This window comes from Pseudopodoces humilis, chromosome 10 (genome assembly GCF_049639895.1).
Source record: "Pseudopodoces humilis isolate 2021_Gansu_Grassland_sample_001 chromosome 10, ASM4963989v1, whole genome shotgun sequence".
Classification (NCBI taxonomy): Eukaryota; Metazoa; Chordata; class Aves; order Passeriformes; family Paridae; genus Pseudopodoces; species Pseudopodoces humilis.
In genome coordinates, this window is record NC_142209.1 from 29,915,441 (window position 1) to 29,939,028 (window position 23,588).

Genomic DNA, 23,588 nt, shown 5'->3' on the forward strand with positions numbered 1-23,588 from the left:
CAGGGTCTGGAGCACCTGGGACAGCTGGAGGGGCTCACCTGGACCAAAGGAGGCTCAGGGGGGGACCTTGTGGCTCTGCACAACTCCCTGACAAGAGGGGATAGCTGGGGGCGTCAGGTTCTGCTTCCAGGGAACAGCAGGAGGAAAAAGGGCTTTGAGTTGTGCCAAGGGAGGTTTAGATTGGATATTGGGAAAATTTCTCGATGGAAAGTGTCTGGTCCTGGCACAGCTGCCCAGGGCAGTGATGGAGTCCCCATTCCTGCATGGATTTAAAATCCATGTGGATGTGGCACTGAGGGACATGGGTTAAGTGGTGGCCTTGGTACCGCTGGGGAACAGCTGGACTTGAAAACCTTAAAGCTTTCCTAAACCTAAACCTTTCCATAATTCCATGAGACTGACTTGGATCGAACAGAGCACCAGGACACGGGGCTGTGGCAGGGGGCAGCATATGTGGGAGACTCGAGGAGAGGAGACTCGAGGAGAGGAGACTCGAGGAGAGGAGAGGACAGGACAGGACAGGACAGGACAGGACAGGACAGGACAGGACAGGAGAGGAGAGGAGAGGAAACAGGACAGGAGAGGAGAGGAGAGGACAGGACAGGACAGGACAGGACAGGACAGGACAGGACAGGACAGGACAGGACAGGACAGGACAGGAGAGGAAACAGGACAGGACAGGAGAGGAAACAGGACAGGAGAGGAGAGGAAACAGGACAGGAGTGGAGAGAACAGGAGAGGACAGGACAGCACACAGATGCTGTCGCCGGTGGGCTGCTGCGTGCCCGGCGGGCGGTGCCTTTAAGGGGCGGTCGCGGGGCGGTGGCGGCGGCGGGGCCGGGGCGGCCGCGGTCCCGGTTCCCCCCCCCGGCTCCCGGGACTCGCCCGGCGCCGGCCATGGTGCAGATCGTGACCGTGAAGACCAAGCCCTACGGCGACCAGAAGCCGGGCACCAGCGGGCTGCGCAAGAGGGTGACGGTGTTCCAGAGCAATGCCAACTACACGGAGAATTTCATTCAGAGCATTCTGGCCACCGTGCCGCCCGCGGAGCGCCAGGACGCCACGCTCGTGGTGGGGGGCGACGGCCGTTTCTACATGAGAGACGCCATCCAGCTCATCGTCCGCATCGCCGCCGCCAACGGGGTAAGCAGCGAGCGCTCCGGGCTCCGGGATGCGCTCCCCGCCCGCCGCGGCGGAAATCGCTGGCGCTCGGCGTGTCCGCGGCGTGGAAGGAAGGCGGTGAGTGGCAGATGAGCTGGCGTGGGACAGCTCGAGTCCAGGCAGAAAACACCCCCGGCAGCCTCTCCCTGCCTGCTGGAGAGGGAGGATATTGGCCGGGGTGGAGGTATGGAAGCAAACACGACTTGGCTCTAATTCCTTCTTCCTTCTGGCTGGCGTTGGGTTTTCCAGCTGAAACACAGGTGAGGTGTTGGGAGGGAGCAGCGTTCCCTTCCACAGCACTGGAATGCATCTCACTGCTGGGGGATTCCTGCGTGGGTTTGTCCTGCTCCTGTCACTCGGTGGCTCAAAGGAATCCCAGCAGGGAATGTTTGTAAAGGGAGGATTTCCCCTACGTTTACTCTTTTCCAAAGGAAAACTATCCCCTTCTCCTGGGACACCAACACCAGCATCAAATATTCTTCCTCATGGACAGCAAAGGAGAGAGGGGCTGAGGGTGCTGGTGCTTAGGGTAGAACCTCAGAGTTACTTATTTCAAATTCCCAGGTGCCCCAATGCCTGTAAATATCTGACTTCTTAGGAAAAAAAATAATAATTTGGGATTGCTGCCTTTTTAGGGCACAAAGAAGCAAATAACTGGTTTGGATTATTTTTAAACCATAAAGAAATTTGACTTTTGTGATTCCATAGCCCAGCATCCCTGGATGCTGTGTGCACCTCTGGAAGTGATGGATAGGGCAGCCTTCCTTCCCTGATGGAAAAGCAGCAGGCACCGATTTATTCATGTGTTCTGGGAGGGGGTTGGAGCTGGAATATGCAGCATTCCTGCCCGAGTGCACACACAGACAGGATCCCTGTGGATCACTGTGAATAAGCAGAGTGGGAAACTTGTTCCCTGGGATGAAGTGTGAGTTCGTGCAGGTTTTTGGATGTGCACCCGGGGCCTGGTGGGATGTGGCAGCATTCCAGGCACCGACTTCTCCATCATTTACACTTCAGCTCGGTCCCAGAAGCAGAGGCCTGGGGTAGAGCCGTGCTGGGGTCTGATGAGGTGTTTTGGGAAGCGTGGAAGGCCGGGAATGTCTCGGATTCTCCCCCGGATCGTGCAGTCACTCACGTACATTCAGGGCTGAGCTCGCTGCCAGAGCTGCAGCAGCGGGTCCCAAGGGCTGCCCTTGCCAGCAGGAATTTGCCTCGGAACATTTTACCCACGTGAATTCCAAGTGCTGGGACAGAACTGGCTCTAAAGTCAGAAAATGTTGGGAAAAGGCAGGAAAAACGAGAGGTGGAGGAAGGAAACGTGTGGAAGAATATGTGGGTTAATAAATGAGCAGCAGGTAAAGCCTGGATAAGTAACCAGAGGTACAGCAGGGCAGAGCCACTGGAAACTTGATTACAGATATTTGCTACATTTTAGCAGCTCTGGCCTCAATAAGTCAGTGCAGGAACTGCATTGTCAAACTCAAGAGTAGCAAAACTCTCTGGTCCCGAGAAATGAGGTGACTAAAGCCGGGGGGTTTCTTTAGCAGATGCAAAACACTGGTTTTAAATAAATTTTGATGTGTTGGCCTTGTTTTGGAGTGCTTGAGGGATGCTTGGTTTGTGGGGTTTCTCTGTAATTGCAAAGATCAGTTCCCTGGTGGTTACCACAGTGTAGTTAAGTAAAAGTCTCTGAGAATCCTCTTTCTTCATAGTGAATATGAAATGACTGGAATTTCCCTGCCCTTCAAAGAGAAGGATGGACAGCTTCATTCATGGTAAGAAAGTGCCCTGCAGAACAGGAACCAGCACATGAAAACTTTCCTGCAACTGTGGGTTTGTCCAGGTGCTGGGATTCAAACATCTCCTGATTCCAGCAGCCAGGTCTGGGGGGGAAACTCTGTGGCCTCATGCTGAGAAAAGCAGAGTAATACTAAGAAAACTGCTGTAAAAGTGCATTTCTGGTCCTGAGGATTAAGAGGTGGTTGATAAATGCTTTAAAATCACGTGGTGTTAAGATCTGGTTGAATGGTGCTCTCCAGGCACAGGACAGACCTGAGGACCACAATCTTTAGTTTTACAACATAAAAAGAAAGGATGCTAAAATTAGCTTGAATTTTGTCTCCACCTGCAGTGGTTAATATGGAACTCAGTGTTTATTTTTAAGTAGCAGCTACTCAGTTTGCAGTTATGAGATTATGGGGTGTTTATCTAATTTTAAAGTTTGCATTTCTGTAAGTAAACTGAAATGAAGATTGTTTGCCATTCCTAGCTGGCATCCAGTGTAACCTACCAGCTTTGTTTTGGTCTGTGTGCCAGCTTTCCCTGATATTATTCCCACATGGTGAGTCTGACTCTTTAATTACACAAATCAGATCTTCACAGGTCCTGTTGGAGCATCTCTGATCAACAGAATTGTGGCTGTGCAATAATTTTATGTCAAAAATGACAGAAACTGTAAATCCAGGTGCAATCATAGAACCAGCACCAGGCTGATCCAGTGACATTGTTACCTGCTGTTCCCCAGATTTACTGTGCCCTTGGTTCCTTCCTAACTGAGCACTTTTCCAAGTGCTGCAAAGTTGCCACACTCAGGCACGTTGCTGGAAGGTGTTTTGAGTGCCAGGCTGTGCCTTGCATGTTAAATAGCGCCTGCTTTTGTTTTATAGCTGCAGGACCAACAGGGCTTTTATTAGAAATTCTGCTCTCTCCCCCAGGAAGTTTGGGTTCCTGCCTTGGCTGCTTTAACCTTTTTCCCCCCTCAATTACCCAGGGAAACCAAGTGTTTAAACTTCTCACAATTATTTGTCACTGCTCTCCTTTGGTAGCACTCTTTTTCTTTGTGCTCTTCTGCTACAGCTCCCAGACCAGTTCCCACTGCGATCTTCCCTTTGAGTGAAAGCTCCTGGGATTAAAATCATCAAAATCAAGTGCTCCTAAAGAAAGTTCTTCTAAAAAGCAACCCCTGTGTACCAGGGTTAGATGTGGTGATGCTGGATCCTCCAGGCCAGTAGGAAAAACCTCAATTTCTGACTTTCTTATGGTACTGTTTTTCTCAGAGGCAGAAGGGGAAATTGAGATGTGATATCTAAAGTGAGGAAATAAATACCACTTGTAGATATTTCCTGGCTGCAGATGATGTGGGTTTTAGAAGACAGCAGCTCTCACAGCCTCTTTTTATACCAGCTTAGACTCTTTTTGCCTGTAAAGTTAATTGGCTTATGTCAGTTTACAGTGGAAGGTGATTAAGCGGTCAGGTTGTCCAATTTCAGTGCCCCTTTGGAATTTTAAACTCTGCACTCATGAAACTCCAGCTCAGAGCAAGAGCTAAGGTGCTTTGCAGTTAATCTCTGCAAATCCAGCAGGCAGAGTTGAAATTCATCCTAGCAGGGATTTAGCTGTAATCTCCTGGGACAATGACTGCATGAGCAGACACCTCAGCTGGGGCTGGCAGGGCAGAAATGCCTTCCCTTTGTCAGGGCAAAGTTTGGGATAGGGAGCTGGGCTGGAGAGCTGCTATCCTTGTGTTATTCCAGATTTGAGCTCACCAGGATTGAGAAATGCATCCTGTCATGATCCTGAGCTGGCCAAAATATTGTTCAATGCTACAGATGAGGAGCTGAAATGTATTTTAGAAATAAACAAGAGATAGCTTTGATATCAGTAAGAAGTTCAAGGAATTCAGAAATAATTGAAGTGAAACGTGTACACTTACAATACATATTCATAATACAAATTGCAGAGTAACAAAATAAACAGCAGATGGGATGGGCAGAGGACAAACAGAGTTGGCAGGATCATTCAGTTATCCAGAAAAACATTGTTTCTCGATTTTAAAATAAGTTTGTTGTAAGTGAAAATCAGGAAATGAAGCCTCAACCAGGAGCACAAGTCCCGAGCTGGGGCACCAGGCCTCAGAGAGGATCTGGTGTGGGAGATTCCAGCAGGAATGGCTGGAGTCAGTCTGTGGGGAAGAAATTCCTCCCTGTGAGGGTGCTGAGGCCCTGGCACAGGTTTTTCAGGGAAGCTGTGCCTGTACCTGGATCCCTGGAAGTGTCCAAGGCCAGGCTGGACAGTTTGGAGGCACCTGGGATAGTGGAAGGTGTTTTTTGGGCTCAGGTGCAGATTTCCAAGAGCACCCAGGGCCAGGGGCTCTATCTCAGCAGGCTGGAGCCAGAAATCCTGGAGCATTGAGGAAATCCTGCTGGAATCCCTCCCCTTTTTGCTTGTGCAGGGGCAGGACCGCAGAGATAAAATGAGATAAAATACAGATTTGGGTGTGCTTTGAGGGGCTGACCTTTGAACAGAAAGTTTCACAATCCTGGTGGCTGGTGTGTGCTTCCCTGGAAAGGAAGGCTCAGCCCCTGCCAGTGGGACAAACCTGGAGATGGGGATTAGTTCCCAGCCCCTGTCTCTGCAACTCAACTTTCCTTTTCAGCTGTGGCAGGAACAGAACAGTCTCTCAGTTGTGGAGTGATTCATATGTGAGTTCACTTGTGCTGTTGAGATGGTGCCAAATATCTTTCTTTCCCTCTGGAATCTCTACAGCAACTTCCAAACTCAGATTTTTAATTGATTCTTAATAGAAACAAAGCGTTTTTCAGTGGGAGCAGCACTCCATGTATGAGCAATAACACACTTGCAGTCTTATTTATTTTTCCTGGGCTCCATTTGTGCTGGCATTACCAAATGCCCCTCCCAGCAGTGGCTGCCTGCACCAGAGTCATCCTCGGCAGAAAGTGCTGGATTTTGGCAGCTGCTCAGAGGGGTTTTCCAGGGCTCTTGGCACCCTCTTATGGCCAATGTGCAGGGACAGCACCGGCACTGGAGCTTTCCTGAGGGCAGGAGCTTGGGAAATGGGATTCTGCCTTAGAGAAGAGTCACAGATGAAGTGTGAAGTGCTTTTACTCCATTTGTTGCCCGGTATTTCAGACTGTCTTCTTGACCCAGCACAGAAAAGGAGCAGAAGGAGATGCATGTCACCAGCTGCTTGCTGTCAAAAATTCCTGCGAGCTGGAAAAGGAAGCTTGCAGCTAACCACAGCCCCACAGAGGGGACATTGGCTTTATCTGCCCTCTGAATGGGGACAAAGACCCGGGAGAGGAATGGGAAGGACAAGAGGAGGAGAGGGCACCCTGAACCTTGGAAAAGCCTGACCCAAGGGTGTAGCAGGGGATGGGAACAGGGAATTACTGCTCAGTTTGGCCTTTCCATGGTGGGTTCCCCCACAATTATTTCTCTTGCCTGAATGCCTAAATATAAAATTGTAGCTTGGAGGAAGGCTGGGTTTGTGTCAGAGTGAGGAGCTGGGAGAGTCTGGCTCTAACCCTACCCCTGGTGCCAGGCTTGGGGAAGACTCCGGGTGAGGAAGGCTCCATCTCCCAAAAAAAGATGGCACAGCTCACTCAGGGATGAGTAGGGACCATGGAATTAAGCTAAGGGAGGAGCTGTGTCTCTGCAATGTTTAATGAATTTAAGCCCTCTCAGAATATTTTGTCTTTCTATCATTCCAGTCCTAGTTAGCTGATAGTTTTAACTCAGTTCTTGTGTGTGTGAAGTGCAGGACAGTCAAAGGAGACCTGGGTTAGGAAATATCCCTGTCTGTGCCAGGTTGGCTGTTGAGGAGAGGAAGATTCCCTCACCAGCCTCCACCTGCCATGGGGAATAAGAGATCCAGGAAACAGGACCACAAGGAAAAGCTCAGAGGACTGGGGCTGTTTGCTGTATGCCAAAGGATTTTTTAGGGAGGAGTTACCAGGAGGAGGATTATGATATCTTTGTGCCAGCAAGGAAGATATCCAACGGATTATAGAGAAACACTTCCAGCTGCAAGGCAAATTATGCGCTGGCAGGGCTTACCTGGAGAAAAAGATTCCAAGAACAAGTTAGATCAACTTCCAGGAGGAGATCTGGGTGTCTTCATCCAGCTGTGGGGAGGGAGCAGATGACCTGAGTGATTTGTAATGATCAGCAAAGCCTCCCAGATCACGGATCAAATGACCTTTCCCCAGTCCCTGCACCAGTGCAAAGGTCCTCAGCACCCACCTTTGGTGACATTTTGCACCTCTGAATCCTCTGGCAGCCGTGTGATCCCCAACCCCTGACCAGTTACTGGTGATTTAGTTTGTCCCAAACAGTGTTACAGGGAAGCCCTGGGAGCAGGTGAGCACCCCAAGAGTGGGGCTGCTGTGGCTGTCCTTGTCCCCGTGCCTTTTATTCATTATTTTGTATTTCATTGAATCAAATGTGCTTCACTTTATGTCCATAAACATGAATGACCCTCCTCCCCTGCTTAACTGAGTTTGATTCCTCTGTCTACTCCACATGCACTGCATTACACACAAATCCCAACCCTCCACAGGTTTTCCCTGTCAGTAAATCCAAGTGCATCCCGTGTGAGGCCTCAGGAGCTGGTGGGTGTCCTGTGCCCTCCTCCTGTCACTTAAGGCCATGGCATTTCCCAGGGCAGCAAGAAGGGAAAGAGCTTGCTTAGGCCTTTTCCTGCCAGGTATAATTTTGGGAGCTGGATTTTGGGTTCTGTGCCACTAGAGGGAAACCTGGGCCTTTGCATGGGAATCAAGAGAGCTTCGAGATGCTGGAATAGTGTGGGTGGATAAAACACAAACTGGGTTTGCTGTCTCACTGTTGGGGTAAAAGATGTGTTGGTTCACACAAATTATCCAAGTCCATTTTAATGTGCTGATGGATAAATCAGGATCTTGGGGACATGGTCAGTGGTGGCCTTGGCAGTGTTAGGGGTTTATCTGGATCATCTCAGAGGACTTTTCCAACCTTTATGGTTCTGTGATCTCCTTTGGAAGAAAATGTATCAATTATTGGAACAATGACAGAATCAGCACCACAGGAGAATCCCTGAGCACCTTCAGACCTGTCACAATTCAGCTGTGTGTACACATCTCCTTTTTCCTGATTTTAATAGTGGGACAAACAGAGACATTACCAAGTGTCTGTTCCTTAATTGCCACAGTAATATCTAGAAATTGCTTCCAGCAGCTCAGGCAGAGGACTCTGAGTGCTGCTAAAGAGGCTTGGAGGAAAGGCTGATTTTAGAATTGTGGAATGGTTTGGGTGGGAAGGGACCCTAAAGCCCATCCCATTCCATCCCCTGCCATAGACAGGGACACCTCCCACCATCCCAGGCTGCTCCAAGCCCCATCCTACCTGGCTTTTGACACTTCCAGGGGTGGGGAGTCCACAGCTTAACCTTCATTTACCTTCCCCGTGCTTGGGAAGATGAAGCTTCAGAGCAGTTTCTTGATATCTGAGTCTGTTCTGTTTGTGTTTATGCTGCCCCACAAGGAACAGCATTAAGGGATGCAGTTTTCCCAAGCATCTGAGAGCTTTTTGTGGTTTTAATCTGGGTGAGGCTTGCTGGGGGTGTTCAGTTGAGGCTCACGAGGCTGTTCCTGCTGGAAAGTCTCCCTGTGTTTGAGGCAGCCATGGGAAGTCAGGTTGTCAGGGCAGGAGTCGCATGAGCAAACGGGAGGTAACGGATCTGTTCCCTTCCATTTTAAGAATGACCTTTAACTCACCAGACTTTGCAAAATAGCTCCAGCAGGATCCTGCTGGAAGTTTGCCTCCGGAGCCCCAGCGTGCGGCCGGGCCTGGCACTGCCCTGCAGATCTGGGAAAACACCGGAGCGGCGCATCCGAGCGGGGCTGGGCTGCTCCCACCTCCCTGCCTGAGGGAGATCCACACGGATTGACACCGCTGGGCTCCATAGCATGGCTGGAAGCCGTGCCTGTGGCAACCAGGAGGTGACAGAGAGGACAGGAATCCTTTGCCAGCCTCGCAGTGAGGGACGGCAGCGTGGAATTGTGCGTTCTCCCTGACAGTGATCCCCCACCGCAAGTGCGAGGACACGACTTCAGTTACAGAAGGTGCAAGGAGCTATTTTTGGGTGTTCAACTCCTGCCTCATAGGTGGGCCATTGCTGTGTCAAGGTTGGGGGTTAATTTTGGCATATTTGACTTTTTAAATGCATCTATGTGAAAAAAGGACATGGAAGACGCTCCCCTGCCTCTGCTGACGGTGCCAACAGCTCCTTACAGTGACCAGAAACCGGGAACCAGTGGCTTACGGAGGAAGACCTTCTACTTTGAATCCAAGCTGAACTATTTGCAGAATTTTATCCAGAGTATATTTTTTTCCATAGACCTAAGAGATCGCCAAGGAGCCTCTCTGGTAGTTGGAGGTGATGGGAGGTACCTCAATAAGTCTGCAGTGGAACTGATTGTCCAAATGGCTGCTGCCAACGGGGTTGGTAAATGTTAAACAGCTGAATTCCTGTGGGGTGTGGCTGAGAAATGCAGAAATCCATCAGAAATCAGGCACTGTGAGATTTAATTTCCCCAAAGGCTTGAATCAACTGCTAATAGTGAATTTGTCAATGTTTTCAATGGCAGATCAGTTGGGGAGAACAGAAATTACTGGTTTTTCACTCAAAGTGTTGCAGTTGGGCAGAGAATGCATGTGGAGAAAGGAAAATAAATTCTGCCTGGGGTTTGTGTGTTCTTGTTTTGTGCTTTGACATGCCCCAAGCTGTTGGCCACTGTGGATTTTTCAGTCTTTCTGTGAGAATATAAACCCCTGATACTGTTCAGAAATGAAATAACAGGGAGAGCCACCAGAGTGGCAAAGGAAAAGAAACGACCATGTTTTTCCTTTCTCACCAGGTGTAAGTTGTGGGATAAATGCTCAGGGAGCTTTTGAAAATTGATATGAGAGTCAGCAAGTGAGTGACAGCCTTTATAGGGAGCTCAGTTGTGCTGGAATTCTGTGTTATGGAAGCAGAGCAAGAGGCTTGTGTGTTTGTGGTAGATCGTGGTTTGTCTTTGTTTCCTTCTTCTTTTTAAGAAGGCTCTGCTCTCTGCCCTGGATCTCTTGGTGCAGAGCAAACTTTGTGAAAAGGGACACATTTTAGGAATTTGTTTGACAAAAAATCTGAATAGAACATTGTAATCAATAGGAAAAGAATAGGAGGAGATAATTTTATTTATTTAATTTTAAAATTGGCCTGTTTTCCATCTTGTGGGGAAAAAAACCTTCAGGCATTGCAAATTAATGTCTTCCTTCAAACTCAGTGTATGGGCTGAGCAGAAGAGGTGGAAAATGTGCAGAGAGCCAGGCTTGGAGTGCCTGACAGCAGGAGAGATCTGCTGGTGAAGGGCAGATCAGGCTCATCTTCACCAGCTCAGAATTTTCTCTCCAGCACTGGGCCCAGGTCTGCCTAAATGGGACTTAGGGGGTGGTTTGGGTATTTGCCATGGATTTTTCCTCTCAGTCTGGCTTGTGCCTGTCAATGCTGTGCTTGTGGTGCTCTGGATGTGGAATTGGTGGCTTGGGCAGCTGCAGCCACCAACTTCCATGGCCTGGAAAAGCTGTTCCCAGTGTTCCTGGGGGGAGGAGGGGCTGCAGGAGGTCCTTGTGTGCATCCTAATGGGACTGTCAATAAAACCAGGGTGGAATTATTGCCTGGATGGTTCTGAAGTGCTGTCAGCCAAATTTGCTGCACAAAGCGGGTCTGCTTTGAGGATTCCATGAAAGGTGTTTCTCCATCATTGCAACCTGAGGTTTTCCTCATAAGAAATTCCACAGACTCAAAAAGGATTAAGTGTAAATCGTTCAGCACATTGTTACACTGAGCAGCCTTCCCCAGTGGTTACCACAAAGGATTTAGCATTGGATGGGTGGGGAGTGGCAGCTGAAAACCTCTGGAAGCCAAGGAGGACCCAAATCACAGAGCAGCTCACATGGAGATGAGTGTTTCTTCCTCTCCTTCCTTGCTGTGGGGAAAAGCTGCAATTCAGGTGTTCAGGGAGGGTGAGGAGAGGGGATTCGATGTGTTCATCCAGCTCTCCTGCAGCTGCTGCCTGCTTTGGCAGGGAAAATCCTCTGTTTGCCCTTCCTCTGCAGCATTTCTGGGGTATTGATGCACAAGGGTGCTGGAGAACGTGACTCTCAGAGGGAAACTGGGGAGCAGGAGGGGAAGTTTTGGAGAGGAGCTTCCTGGAGGTCCCATGAGTTCTCAGGGAAACTGAAGGAGCAAGGTTTGGAGGCTGGAATAAAGCACAGGACAAGGTGTCTCTGAGAATGGGGAAAAAGCAAACCCTGTGGAGGCTGGGCTGCTTCAAGTGAAACATGAGGTGCAATAAATGAGTGGTCAGTGTGTGGGTGCAGTCAGGGCTCATGTTGGAGTGGGCAGCTGGAGGCAGGGCTCTCACTTTGGGTTTTTAAAGTGCTTTTTTCACATTTCTGCTGTTATTTGCTAGAGGTGCAGCTCTGCCAGCAGCTGGGCTGTGACAGATGAACCATGCAATAACTGATGGGCAGCGAGGCTGGGGCTTATCACCTGGCAGTGCCAGGGGACAGGAATCACAGCCATCCTGTGCCCTTGGCTCAGCACCCACCATGCCTTGGGAATGCTCTTGATTCCTGCTTCAACTTCAGTTTGAATGAAACCCCTCCTCTTTTCCCAGTCTGTTCTGGGTCTGACCCCTGGGCTGGTGCAGAGGAGCCTGGTGTGGTTTTAAACGCTGTCACCTCATCTGGGGGCTGTGGGAAGGAGTGTGCTCTTCCAGGGAATTATCCACCTCCTGGTTTATTGCCTGGATTCTGATGCTGGCGTATTGCTCAGCACATTGCTCTGGATCCCATCTCAGTGATATCCCCAAGTTGATGGGACCAGGAGGTGTGCTGCCTGCTGCCAGCAGGAACCTGCAGCTGCTCCCAGGATGTTCCAGTTTTGTGTTCTCTCTGTCCCACTGTGTGTTTTGAAGGTGAATTTGGAGGCCACAGCCAGAGGGCATGCTGTTTTTTTGTGGTGTTTAATGCCTGGAGAGCTCAGCCCTTCAGTACATCCACGTGCAATGCTCCAGGAGCGGGGTCGCACTGCAGGGAGCTTTGGCAGGAGCAGGGCTGTGCTTCACCTGCCAGTGAAGTTTGGGGTTTGGGCTGGGTTTGGGATCTGCCCTCACACAGCTTTGCTCTGCTCCTGCCCTCTCAGATCGGGCGCTTGGTGATCGGGCAGAACGGGATCCTGTCCACGCCGGCCGTGTCCTGCATCATCCGCAAGATCAAAGCCATCGGGGGCATCATCCTGACCGCCAGCCACAACCCCGGCGGGCCCAGCGGCGACTTCGGCATCAAATTCAACATCGCCAACGGAGGTCAGGGCACTTCCTGCTTCATTTTAATTACTCTTATTGTGGTTTATTTCTTGTGCCCACCCCAGAATCCAAATTTCTGTTCGTATCCCAGTAATCAGTGCCCTGAGCAGTGGTTTCCCTGATGGAGCAAGTGATGCTCCTTTCCCCTGCTCCCTCCCAGGAGGGTATTCCCAGCCCAGGTCTTTGCTGTATTCCTGAAGTTCACTCCTCTTGCACTTGGATTCTTTAACATCTTCCCCTTGCCCATTTCATTTTGCAGGTCCTGCTCCTGAAGCCATCACGGATAAAATTTTCCAAATCAGCAAGAAAATTGAGGAATATGCAATCTGCCCAGATCTCCAGGTGAATTTGGGCACCATTGGGAAGCAGCAGTTTGACTTGGAGAACAAATTTAAGCCATTTACAGGTAAATTCTTCCTCTTGGCAAGGGTGAGGGATTGTGGTGTTTCTGTGGCCATTCTGACCTCTCCTTCTCATTTGTTGCATGATCCCAGTGAGGACATTGCTCCTGGCATTTGTTTATTTGTTGATTTTTGATTTATATAATTTTCTGTCCTATAGAAGTTTCTACTTTGGTAGCAAAATCTTGATCTATCAAACTTCCCTAAAATCAAAGGTTGCTTTTTCTGCAAGGCAAACATATACTTGAAAACAGAAAAATGCAGTTAAAGTGCATTTTCCTAATTAAAAACTACAGAGTTTAATCTTTCAATTGTTTTTTTTTTATGGTTTCACATATAAAAGTTGTCCCTGTGGGTGGGAAAGCTGTTACATTTCACATGTGACTTTGGTCATTCAATAGTGAAATATGAAAATAAATTTAAAAAGACTTTTTAAAAATACTGCAAGTATTGTTTTTTACCACCTCCTGCTGCTTGTAATTAACAAAGAAATAAGTTAAAAGATGATAAACGGTATTCCCCTCAGCCTCCATTTCTTCGTAGTGGGATTTTTATGCTGTATTTTGTTTTTATGTTGGCTGCAAAGGTGCAACTTTTTGAACTATTAAGTTCACACTTCCCATTGTGGAAATGAAAGACCTGATTTTATATACATATTTTAAAATGTAAGTGAAGTGGGATTGAGCCCTCTTGAAGTCCAGGGAGCCTTAACTGGGAACAGAGTTTGCCTTAAGGATTTTGTTGGTCCACTTGTGACCTGATGAGCAGTGAGTGTAATTTAATTCCTAATTTAGCCCCATTATTCTTGTCCCTGTTCAGATTCTCTGAGGTGTTCAAGGGCTTTGTGCTGAGCCCTGGCCCTTGGCTCTGAGGAGCCTCAGCACAGCAGCAGGACTTGGTTATCACAATTCCAGGCTGTGAGGGTTGATCCCTTTCTCCTTTTCCAGTGGAAATTGTGGACTCTGTGGAAGCCTATGCCAACATGCTGAGGAGTATCTTTGATTTCAATGCCTTGAAGGAGCTGCTGTCAGGGAAGAACCAGCTCAAGATTCGCATCGATGCCATGCACGGGGGTAAAAAGGGCTGGGCTCGGGGCACTGAGGGGTCAGGGGTCCTTGGGGATTTGTCACCTAATTCAGACAGGAAGATTTTCTCTGGAATTAATATTGCAAGTTTGAGGTTTGGTTTGTAGCATACTGGATTTTTCTTTTCACTTTTTCTGTCTTGTGTTATTTTCTTTTGTCAAGTGTTGTGTTTTGGGGGCTGGAACGAGCTGATCTTTAACATCCCTTCTGACCCAAACCATTGCAGGATTCTGTGGAATGTTTCATGAAATCCTGGAACGGTTTAGGTTGGGAGGGACCTTAAAGCTCATCCAGTTCCAACCCTGCCATGGGCAGGGACACCTTCCCAACTTGGCCTGGGACACTTGCAGGGATGGGGTGGATTTTGATGGGTGCTCCTAAACCACAAAGCCCCTAAAGTGACCCAGGGTGAGCAGCCTGGGGTGGGTGGAGCCGTGGCTGGGCCAACTCCTTCCTCTTTTACCGAGACAGTTGTGGGCCCTTACGTGAAGAAGATCCTGTGTGAGGAGTTGGGAGCCCCAGCAAATTCAGCTGTGAACTGCACCCCCCTGGAGGACTTTGGGGGCCACCACCCTGACCCCAACCTGACCTACGCTGCCGACCTGGTGCAGACCATGAAGACGGGAGAGTACGACTTTGGAGCTGCCTTTGATGGAGATGGGGTAAAGGAGCTGCTCAGAATTCCCCTTCTTTCCCTCTAACCAGCTCTGGGGACTGAGGTACACCTTTTCTCTCCCCTTGTAATCATGAGTGAAGTGAAGCACTCGCTGCATTTGCCACCACAGAAATAGTTGGATATTGTGTCAATAAGCCCAAACTGTATTTAAATAACTTTAAAAAAAGAGAAATCAGCAGGAAGGTGAAACATTATGGAGCTGCTGCTGTGTAACCTCTTCAAAGCTCTGTGTTTATTACAGAAAATCTCTGGGAATGGGCTGGGCCCTGGGCTGAGCAGGAAGCTGAGCTGTGCTGTCTCCCCCAGGACCGTAACATGATTTTGGGCAAGCACGGCTTCTTCGTCAACCCCTCCGACTCGGTGGCCGTCATCGCCGCCAACATCCTCAGCATCCCGTACTTCCAGCAGACCGGCGTGCGCGGCTTCGCCCGCAGCATGCCCACCAGCGGGGCCCTGGACAGGTACCAGCCCTGGGCAGGGCACAGGACAGGCAGCCCAGGCTGCCCCTTGCCCGGGATTTCAGCCGGATCTGCCCCGTGTGTTCGGTCCGGTGGGGAGCGCGGCGGTGCCAGGGCGGCAGAGAGGATTAATGGGTTAAACCCAGCCTGGGGATGTGGCACAGCTGAGCTGAGCTCTTGGCTCTTTCTCGTCCCTACAGATAAGCCCAAACAAATGACTCTCCCCACCCTTCTTTTCCTTAAATTTGATAGTGATGCTTTTCTTGGTGAAATGCTTTGAGATCTGCAACTTAAAATTGCTTTGAAGAGGTGTGTGTCTGTGTCTGTTCTGTAAATGCACATCCCACCCATCCCCCAGATACCACACTGGGATGAAGCAGAGGGATTGTACCAAAGCAGTGGCACCCCAGGAGAGCTGCAGATCCCATTTCCCCTGGGACAATCCAGGGATGTGACTTGGCCTTCTTACCTTGGCAGGGTGGCCCAGGCTACAAAGATTGCTTTGTACGAGACTCCAACGGGCTGGAAGTTCTTTGGAAACTTGATGGATGCAAACAAACTGTCTCTGTGTGGAGAGGAAAGTTTTGGGACTGGTAAGTCAGCGTTCCCAATATCACCCATGATGGTGTTTATTCTTTAGGGCTTGGGATTTCTCTTTCATCTGCAGTTAATACTTGTAAAATATTAAAATATAAAAAAGGCTTGGAGGAATTAGGGTGGAAAATGAACACAGTGATGAAGGTTTTGTGAGGTAGGAGCTCCTTCTCCTCTGGTTCTCCAGGAAGGTACGTGGAGATAGGCAGGAAGTTTGGGGGCCTCTTTAGTAGCCTGGTCACTGAGTCTGTGGGGATTAAATGCAATGCTAAATGTATTTTTCAACTCTTGGTGGCCAGGAAAGCGTTCTCAATGTTTTCATTTCTGGAAAGAAATACGGGTTGGAGCACGGAGTTTTATTAGGGAAGGTTTCAGGTCACTATTAAATCTCTGAGCTTAATAGGGCCCTCGTTTTCCTGTTCTGAACACAAGGTATGATTTATAAAGTTTAAATTAAGACTGCTTTTGAACAGCCTAAGTGAGTTACTGAGTCACTGAGAAACAAAGTGAACATCACAAGGAATTTACTGGGGGTGTGCAGGGAAGTTGACAGCAGCAGGATTTGCTCCAGGTCAGGGTGCTTAGGACAGTCAGGATTCCCAGGAGGTCTCTGCATTCCCTGAGCTCTCCCTGGCATCTCCCCTGTGGTTTTGTGTCCTGCCTGTGGAAATGGAACCTTCTCTGCAGGCAGGGCCCTGAGTCAGCACCAGATTCCTGCACAAAGGCTGAGTTTTATCTGGTCTGAATTCTCCCAGAGATGTTGTTTTCCCTGTTCTCTAAGGATCTCTGGTGGGATATGCAAGGCACAAGGTCCTTAGGGAATCTCTCACTCAAACCTGGTGTGTTTTCATTCCACCACCCCAGAAAAACCTTTTAGCTTGTGTGTGGGTGCCTTAAACCCCCAAATACCTGGAGTGAAGTGATTTGTGGAGCTGGAATGCACAGCTTGGCAGGAAAGGATTACCCCAGCTTTCCTGTGGCTGAGGAAATGGGATCACAGCTCTAGGGAAGAGCAGGTTGCTCTGGGGCTGAGCAGTCTCCAGGGGCAATATTTTTGCAGTCAGATATTACTCTGATATGTGGGACTGGGATTTGGCTGTGGGTTGGAAGGAAAGGTGAATTTTAGAGAACCTGGTGTCTCTGTAAAGAAATCTCTAAGTAAATAAATGAGTACAGGAAGATTCTGGAGTTTTGCACTGAGTGATTTCAGCATGTGCTGAGTTTATATCCTGGATCTTAGCTAATGAGAGAGCACTGGTTGCTTCAGGAGATAAATAAAACCGAATTCCTGGAGCTGCTGATGGGAGATGATCTCAAAGGAGCAGCTCCCCAAAACTGTCTCCACCTTTGCATGAGCAACAAGCTCAGTTTCTCTCCATCCCCCAGCAGGTGAGGGACTGCCTCCCAAATCAAAGTGATTCCAGGGACAGCAGGGGCTGAGAGAGAGGTTTGGGATTTTGGCCAGGCAGCAGCACATCCACGTGGTGGGAGCTGAAGCACTTTGGGGGAACAGATTGGGAAAGGGCTCAGGAGTGTTGGACTCCCCTGCAACACAAAGGGGTTTGTCCATGTGGCAAAGGCACTTAGGAAGGAAAAAGGAATGAAAAGGGGTGAGGAGGTTGATAGGAAGTTAATGAGGAGCTGTTTGGAGCTGGGCAGAATGGGAGTGTTGAAGGGGAGAGAGGTGAAGTAGCAGCCAAAAGACCCAGGAAAAATTGAAACAAACTGTCAGGCGGTGGGAGTGGAGCACAGCACAATTAGAGTAATGTGACATGACAGAATTCCTGCTTGCTTCCTTGGGTGTTTTATTCCAGCAATAAGTTGATACATCACATGGGACTGGTGTTTATTTAGCATTCCTCTCCATCACCTCTGCCCAGCTCTCTCCACCGTGAGGGACCGTGGGGATAATTTATGGCCACATCCACAACAGTGGGATTTGTGCAAAGCACCACATAACCCCTGCCCTGCCCCCAGCTCTTTCCCAGAGGATTCCCACTCTGGCACTCCTTCAGAGGGTGGCATGGCAGCTCTGGAGTGCTCCTGGGATTTCTTTAATACCTGTTTGGAGGTTTTCCAGAGTGGGAAGGAGAAAACTTTGCATCTGTGGGGCACAGGGTGGGACTGGTGTGGCAGAGGCACTGAGTGTGGGCTGGGTGTGTTCTGGGCCATATTTAATTTGGGGGCTGTGTAGGGTCCAGCACCTTGGGTTTCCCAAGGGGTCAGTGTTGTGTGATCCCACTGTGCTTCCAGAGCAAGGCTGGGCTGGCTCTGGCTGCTTACTGCTCTCCTTGCAGTGCCAGCCTTGGGGGAATCCACAACAAGAGGCAACAGGGACAAACTGAGACCCAGGAAATTCCACCTGAACACATTTTATGTATGGGAACACCTTATTGTATGGGATTGCCCAGAGAGGTGTGGAGTCTCCTTCACTGGAGACAGTCAAAAATCTGGATGCAATCCTGGGCCCAAAGATGACCCTGCTTGAGCAGGGAGGTTGGACCAGATACCCCACTGTGGTCCTTCCAACCTGACCCATTCTGGGGTTCTGTGAATCCTCCTTTAGCCAAGAGAGAGGCTTTTCCAGCCCCCTGTGAGAACAGGCTGGAGGCTCTCCTGGTCTCTGCAGGTGGATGGAGCCCCTCCCTGCCCTGTTCTTGCCAGCTCTGGTGCTGCCTGCCCTGCTGCTCCTCTCCCCATTCTGGGGTGATTTTGGGGTTGTTGGGGTTTGGTTCCTCAGGAGGGCTGACATTCCCCTTGGTGCTGGGCCAGGAGATGATCCCAGGGAGCTCCTTGGCAGACAGGACACAACAGCTGCTGAGGAGTTGATGTTCTCCTTCCCAAGCAGCTCCTTTGCATTTGCCTTTTGTTTTATTTTTCACTTGATGCCTTTTTTACTGTGCATTCCCCGTTCCTTCCTTGGGAACAGAGTTAAGGATGTGTGAACAATGGGTGTGTGTGTGTTAAAAGATGCCAAGTGTTTTATCTGAGCTGGAGCAGATGAGATCCTGACCCACTTTAAGGATACAGCAGGGATGGAGCTCTGGCAATGTGAGCAGTGCAGCTGCCACGGGATGGGGGTGAGGAGGCCAGGTGGGGACTGGTGTGAGAGGAGTGGGAATTGTGTCTGTGCTGTGGCTGCCCTCAGGCTCCGACCACATCCGAGAGAAGGATGGGCTGTGGGCAGTGCTGGCCTGGCTCTCCATCCTGGCCGCCCGCAAGCAGAGCGTGGAGGACATCATGAAGGACCACTGGCAGAAGTACGGCAGGAACTTCTTCACCAGGTGGGGAAAGTGCTCCTGACACCTCCCATTCCCTGTCCTGGGTCAGAGCAGAGCCCTGATGGCATCGCTGTATCACTGAGGGGCTGTTCCTGGGTCATTCCATTGCTGTTTGTCCTGCAGTAATTTAAAACACTTGGCAGCATTCCTGAGTGCCATGAAATGATTCACCATGACCCTTCGTGGTGTCCAGCTCTGGGTTGTTACTCCAGACATAAATCTGGTACCAAAGTCTGTACATTTTATACCTGCAAAGCACCTTTTTTTTATTTTAATTGAGATTTTTTTTTTTCCTTCGAGAGTCATTTTTGCCATGGGATCAATATTCTTGAGACCCCCACATCACAAGTTAATTTGTGATATATATCTTCAGTGACAGCAGCATCTCATAGAATGGATGCCCACCCCTGTGGCTGTTATTTACCTGGTTGAGTTCTTATCCAGTCCCCAAATGCTGAAATTTAAGCTGCAGTAGACATGGAAGATGGCAAGGGAAGGAATAAGAGCCAGCCTGCACACAAGCAGAGGTGGGAACACTGTGAAAGCATTAGGCAGAAATCTTTCAGCTTGGAAGATCTACATGAAAATCCTGTCTCAAATCGCCAAGTGAAAGAACTTGTCTTTCCTTTGTTTCTGCCCCCCCTGAAAAAAGCCAGCACACATCTGAGGCATGGAAACCTGGGGAAAAATGCCAAAGTCTAGGATAAAAAGGCAGCCTTTTAGCACTCGAGGTATGTGTGCAGAGCATGCTGAGCGCAGGGGTAGGCAGGTCAGGCGGCAAACAGAACGGCACAAATCCCGCTGGCAGTGGGAACACGGAGTCTGGGATCCAGGAGTGGGCTCCAGCTGCTCTCTGCTGCCTCTCCTACCCAGGCAGGAACATCAAAGCTGGCATTGGATGTTTTCCTGGTGCAGTCACAGCTGCAGTTTGCTGTGGGGATGCACTGGGAGTGTTCACCATGAGGGAGCTGGTGGGGTGCTGTGGGCAGAAGTGCAGGAAATTCTTGGCAGGCAGTTGGATCTCGCTCTGTGATACTTGGTGTGAGACAGCACTTTGTGCTTTCATCTCCTGGCACCAAATGCCTGTGAGATGCTGTGCTGTATCCCAAGGATCTGTGTGGATGTGGCTGCAGGGCTGCACATGGATCCTCCTCTTTTCATACAATTCCACACTGGTTTGGGTTGGGAGGGACCTTAAAGCCCATCCAGTCCCACCCTCTGCCATGGCAGGGACACCTTCCACTATCCCAGGCTGCTCCAAATTCCATCCAGCCTGGCCTTGGACACTTCCAGGGATCCAGGGACAGCTCCTCTGAGCAGTGTGTCCTGGTGCTTTTATGTGCCTTTTCTGCCTGTCCTCCCCTCCAGGGTGGGCGCAGAGAACACCCACAGAGCTCGAGAAGGGCATCTCAAACCATCCCAACTCATTGCACCCTCCCCTGGCTAATCCCTGCGTGTGGTGCTGGCTGCAGGTACGACTATGAGGAGGTGGATGCAGATGCTGCCAACAAAATGATGAAGGATTTGGAGACAGTGATGTTCGACCGCTCCTTCGTGGGGAAGCAGCTGTCGAGCGGGGACAAAGTCTACACGGTGGAGAAAGCTGACAACTTCGAGTACAGCGACCCTGTGGATGGCAGCATCTCCAGGAACCAGGTGGGCACAGCCTGGGCTGAGCTGGGAGTGTTTTCTCCGTGTCCTGTTTCCATGAAGAGCAGGGGGGTTGGGAATGCTGTGTCTGGCAGGCAGCCCCTGGCTCTTGTTTCAAGTTCTAGGACTGACATTAATCCCTCGGGGAGAGGAGCACAGGAGCCTTCTGTGGCTCCCTGAAGAGGAGGGATGGTGCAGGTCAGGCTGGGATTCATGGCAAACACCTTGGCTACCCATGAGCACAGAGCTGAGAGGCTCTTCCCTCCCGTGTCCCCGAGCAGGGCTTGAGGCTCATCTTCTCCGACGGCTCCCGCATCATCTTCCGGCTGAGCGGCACCGGCAGCGCCGGGGCCACCGTGCGCCTCTACATCGACAGCTACGAGAAGGATGCTCAGAAAATAAACCAAGACCCTCAGGTGGGTGCTGCATCTCAGTCCTGCCACTGCTGGCTGCCAGAGTTCAGCCCTTTCTTAGCCCTGCTTTGCTTGGAGCAGTGTGGAGGTGCCAGGAATTTTGGGAGCCAGAGGTTTGGTATCTTTCATCCTGGTATAAAAAAAAAAAGCCCAGTGTGGATTCCTGGGAATCTCTCACAGCTGCCTCTGCCACAGCACAGTTTTCCTGCCTGTGTTAGCCCTGTGCCTGCTTTAAAAAAAATCAGTGAGATCACAGGACTCAGCTGTACCTAAGGTGAGACTGCCCTGTTCTGTACTGAGTTCAGCAATGTTCTGCAATATCATTTACAAATACTGCTGAGCTCTTGTAGGCACTGGAGGAAAAGGATCCTTCTCTTGTATTTAGGTTTAGCCTGGATATCAGGAAAGAGGTTTTCACCCAGAAGATGGTTGGACACTGAACAGGCTCCCCAGGGAATGGTCACAGCCCCAAGCCACAGCTCCAGGAGTGTTTGGACAATGCTCCCAGGGACAGGGTGGGATTGTTGCAGTGTCTGTGCAGTTGTACTCCATGATCCTTGGAGATCCTTCCAACTCGGGATATTCTCTGATTCTGTATTCCCCAGCAAACACTCTGTAGGCTCTTTGTGCCTAATTCACTGTGCCATAATTGACAAAAAACCTGAAAATCCCCCATTCTGAGACCTGGGGGGGGAAGTTAGGATTGAAATATCCTGTCCTGAGGTGGAGTTCGGGAACAGCATGGGGAGGGTGGCAGCAGCACCACTGGAGCTTGGGATTTTCTCTGAGCACTGCATCCCTGTCACTGGTCCCAGAGCTCAGGTTGGGAGTCCAAAGCAGCCTTTGGTCAGGAGAGCCGAGCTTTGAGTGTCCTGGGCTGATCTGGGTGCTGAGGGGTACAGTGTGGGAGGGCTGCATGTGCTGCTCTGCAGTTCTGAGCCCTCTCTTTCCTCCCTGCAGGTGATGTTGGCACCTCTCATTTCCATTGCACTGAAACTTTCCCAGCTCCATGAAAGAACCGGCCGCTCCGGGCCCACCGTCATCACATAGAGCCCCCCTGTGCTGGAGTGTGCACTGGGGCAGGCAGGCAGCCCAGCCCCTTCCCTTGTCAAACTGCCACTGAAAGAGGAATATTGATTTTCTCCCTGTATTTAAGAACACTGTTTTGCTGCTAAGGATAGCCAATAAACCCCAGCCCTCAGCACCCCTCGTCCCCTTTGCTGCCTCTCTTTGTCCCAGCACTGCTGGCAGGTTTGGTGTGGTGCTCCTTACACAGCCTTTGGGTTGTGGACTCCTGGCTTTTCCTTAAACAAAAGGCTCTAGGAATAACAGAGACACTAAATTCTTCAATAATTCACAAGATTTTTTTACTGTCTTGGAAACTTTCCTGGGAAAGAAGCATGAATTCTTTATCCTGGTTTGGATGAGTTTGTTTGGTTGAATGTGGACAGTAAGAGCCTTGGAATAATCAGATTTGCAGGCATCAATGTGCAATATCTTATCCAAGGGCACAAAGGGGGTCACTTTGGAAACAGCTGTGGCTTGGTTTGATGTTAGAGCTGTGCAGCTGCACCTTCCTGCCCTTTTCCTGGAAGTACTCACATTAGTGGGATGAGTTTAGGTCCTGTCCCCTCTTGGTTTGCTTGTCTTTGCCACCCAAATCCTGCAATCCCCATGTCCCATCTCACCCTCTGCCTGGGGCAGAAACTTAGGCTGAGTCCCTGGCAGGCCTGAGGGAGCAGCTCTGTTATCCAGGAATGTGGAACATCCCACCCTCATCCTGACCCACCAGCACCACTTCCAGGGGAGACAGGGTGTGCTGACAAAAGGGTTTTTATCTCAACAATGACAGGTGAGGGGTCTCTGCTGCTCCATCTGCACTGACAGCTCTGCTGGGGGAGCTGCTCTGCTGTGGTGTGGACAAAAACCCTCAAAAACCAGATGTAAATAAGTCTAGAGGTAGGACCCAGGAAGAGCCTGTGCCTGAGGCTGGGAGAGCTTTCCACACCATGGTCCTGTGCCTGCCCAGTGCTTCCCTTGGCAGGATTGTTCCAGAGGTTTCCCTCATGGCTAGCTGCAGAGCCCTAAATCAGGAAGTTGGGATTAGTGGGGGAAAAACAATCTGGCTGCTCTAATTTGCCTTTCAAGCATTGTGTGAACAAGTGACCCCGGAGTTTATGGTTGGCCTCTCGTTAAAGCAGCTCAGTCCTGGGTTCCTCCTAATGGAACTGTGAGTGTTTTTCAGTCAAACTGCTAAAAGCTGCTCTCTGCCCATCGTGGTGCTAACAGCTCGCTGGTGACACACAGCTCTCCTCTCCTGGGGCTCCCAACTTCTTTCAGCACCTTCAGAATGAGAGGCAAAGTTTCCTGTGTTCTCATGGCTTTATCTCGGCTCAGTTCCTCCAGCTGCTCCTTCCCACAAGAGCTGCACAGTAGAGCCCAAACTCTTCCCCCTGTGACAATTTGTACCTGTGCAGCCCTTGCCTCTCTGGCTCATGGGATTTGGAGCTTTGTGCCATGGGGAAATATTCTTACAACTCCCTGACAGGATGCTGAAACCAGCTGGGGATTGGGCTCCTCTCTGGTACTGGCGACTCAGCGAGAGGAAATTGCACCATGGGAGGTTTAAGTTGGGTATTTGGGGAAATTTCTTCCCCAAAAAGGCTGTCCAGCCCTGGCACAG

At 50.1% G+C, this 23,588-nt stretch overlaps 1 protein-coding gene across 2 annotated transcripts; it reads left to right on the plus strand.

Moving 5' to 3' along the window:
- The first annotated feature begins 843 nt into the window (after positions 1 to 843).
- PGM1 (phosphoglucomutase 1) lies at positions 844 to 22,109 on the plus strand. Of its 2 annotated transcripts, none has more exons than XM_005521228.3 (11): positions 844 to 1,143; positions 12,185 to 12,347; positions 12,607 to 12,753; positions 13,696 to 13,821; positions 14,305 to 14,495; positions 14,816 to 14,970; positions 15,445 to 15,560; positions 18,710 to 18,845; positions 20,315 to 20,498; positions 20,774 to 20,908; positions 21,866 to 22,109. In XM_005521228.3, the coding sequence occupies exons 1-11, from the start codon at positions 898 to 900 to the stop codon at positions 21,953 to 21,955; spliced, it is 1,689 nt and encodes a 562-aa protein (XP_005521285.1). In that variant the 5' UTR covers positions 844 to 897; the 3' UTR covers positions 21,956 to 22,109. The 2 variants fall into 2 exon arrangements, with proteins under 2 accessions (XP_005521285.1, XP_005521284.1); XM_005521227.3 differs by lacking the exon at positions 844 to 1,143 and adding an exon at positions 8,824 to 9,438.
- The last annotated feature ends 1,479 nt before the right edge of the window (positions 22,110 to 23,588 follow it).

Coding starts and splice junctions, on each gene's coding strand:
- PGM1 (XM_005521227.3), top strand. CDS start 9,181: ATGGAAGACGCTCCCCTGCCTCTGCTGACGGTGCCAACAGCTCCTTAC. Junction 13,822..14,304: donor CATCGATGCCATGCACGGGG/GTAAAAAGGGCT, acceptor TTACCGAGACAG/TTGTGGGCCCTTACGTGAAG. Junction 20,909..21,865: donor AAATAAACCAAGACCCTCAG/GTGGGTGCTGCA, acceptor TCCTCCCTGCAG/GTGATGTTGGCACCTCTCAT.